This window comes from Chaetura pelagica, unplaced genomic scaffold, assembly GCF_000747805.2.
Source record: "Chaetura pelagica isolate M959 unplaced genomic scaffold, ChaPel_1.0 scaffold69, whole genome shotgun sequence".
Taxonomy (NCBI): domain Eukaryota; kingdom Metazoa; phylum Chordata; class Aves; order Apodiformes; family Apodidae; genus Chaetura; species Chaetura pelagica.
Window position 1 is genome coordinate 13,043,002 of NW_009970724.1, and position 379 is coordinate 13,043,380.

The window sequence follows — 379 nt, forward strand, 5'->3', positions numbered from 1 at the left end:
CGTTACTAACATTTCGTGGTGTGTGACAAGAGATCTCAGAAGCTGCTCAGTCACTGCCAGGCCTCAGCCAGAAGAGGGGGGCTCAGAACCAGCACTATTTCCAAGGGAGAAGGCCTGGATGTGTCCTGGCCACCCAACCATCACCACACGCTTCTCCGCCCCGGACTCCTGTGCACTCATCCCATCTGTCGCCATTTCTTAGCTTCTCGGCTCTGCCGCGGCCTCACTACCAGCGACAAGTGTGACCGATGGGACCCATTCCTAAGTTTCCAAGCCGCCGGCCCGGGTGACGGCAGATGTCCCGGGAACACGGCTGGGGCCCCTCGTTTCCCTGCCCGGCTCGGGGCCGCCCCGTGGCTGCGGTAACCCCCGGCGGAGG

The 379-nt window shown here is 62.8% G+C and overlaps 1 protein-coding gene across 1 annotated transcript in view; it reads left to right on the plus strand.

Annotated features, from left to right (window-relative positions):
• PRPF38B (pre-mRNA processing factor 38B) overlaps nt 1-379 on the plus strand; it is a 12,052-nt gene that overhangs the window by 3,228 nt on the left and 8,445 nt on the right. The window contains exon 2 of the mRNA XM_010006787.1: nt 203-362. Coding sequence (XP_010005089.1) covers nt 203-362 — 160 coding nt within the window. The remainder of the gene's footprint in view (nt 1-202; nt 363-379) is intronic.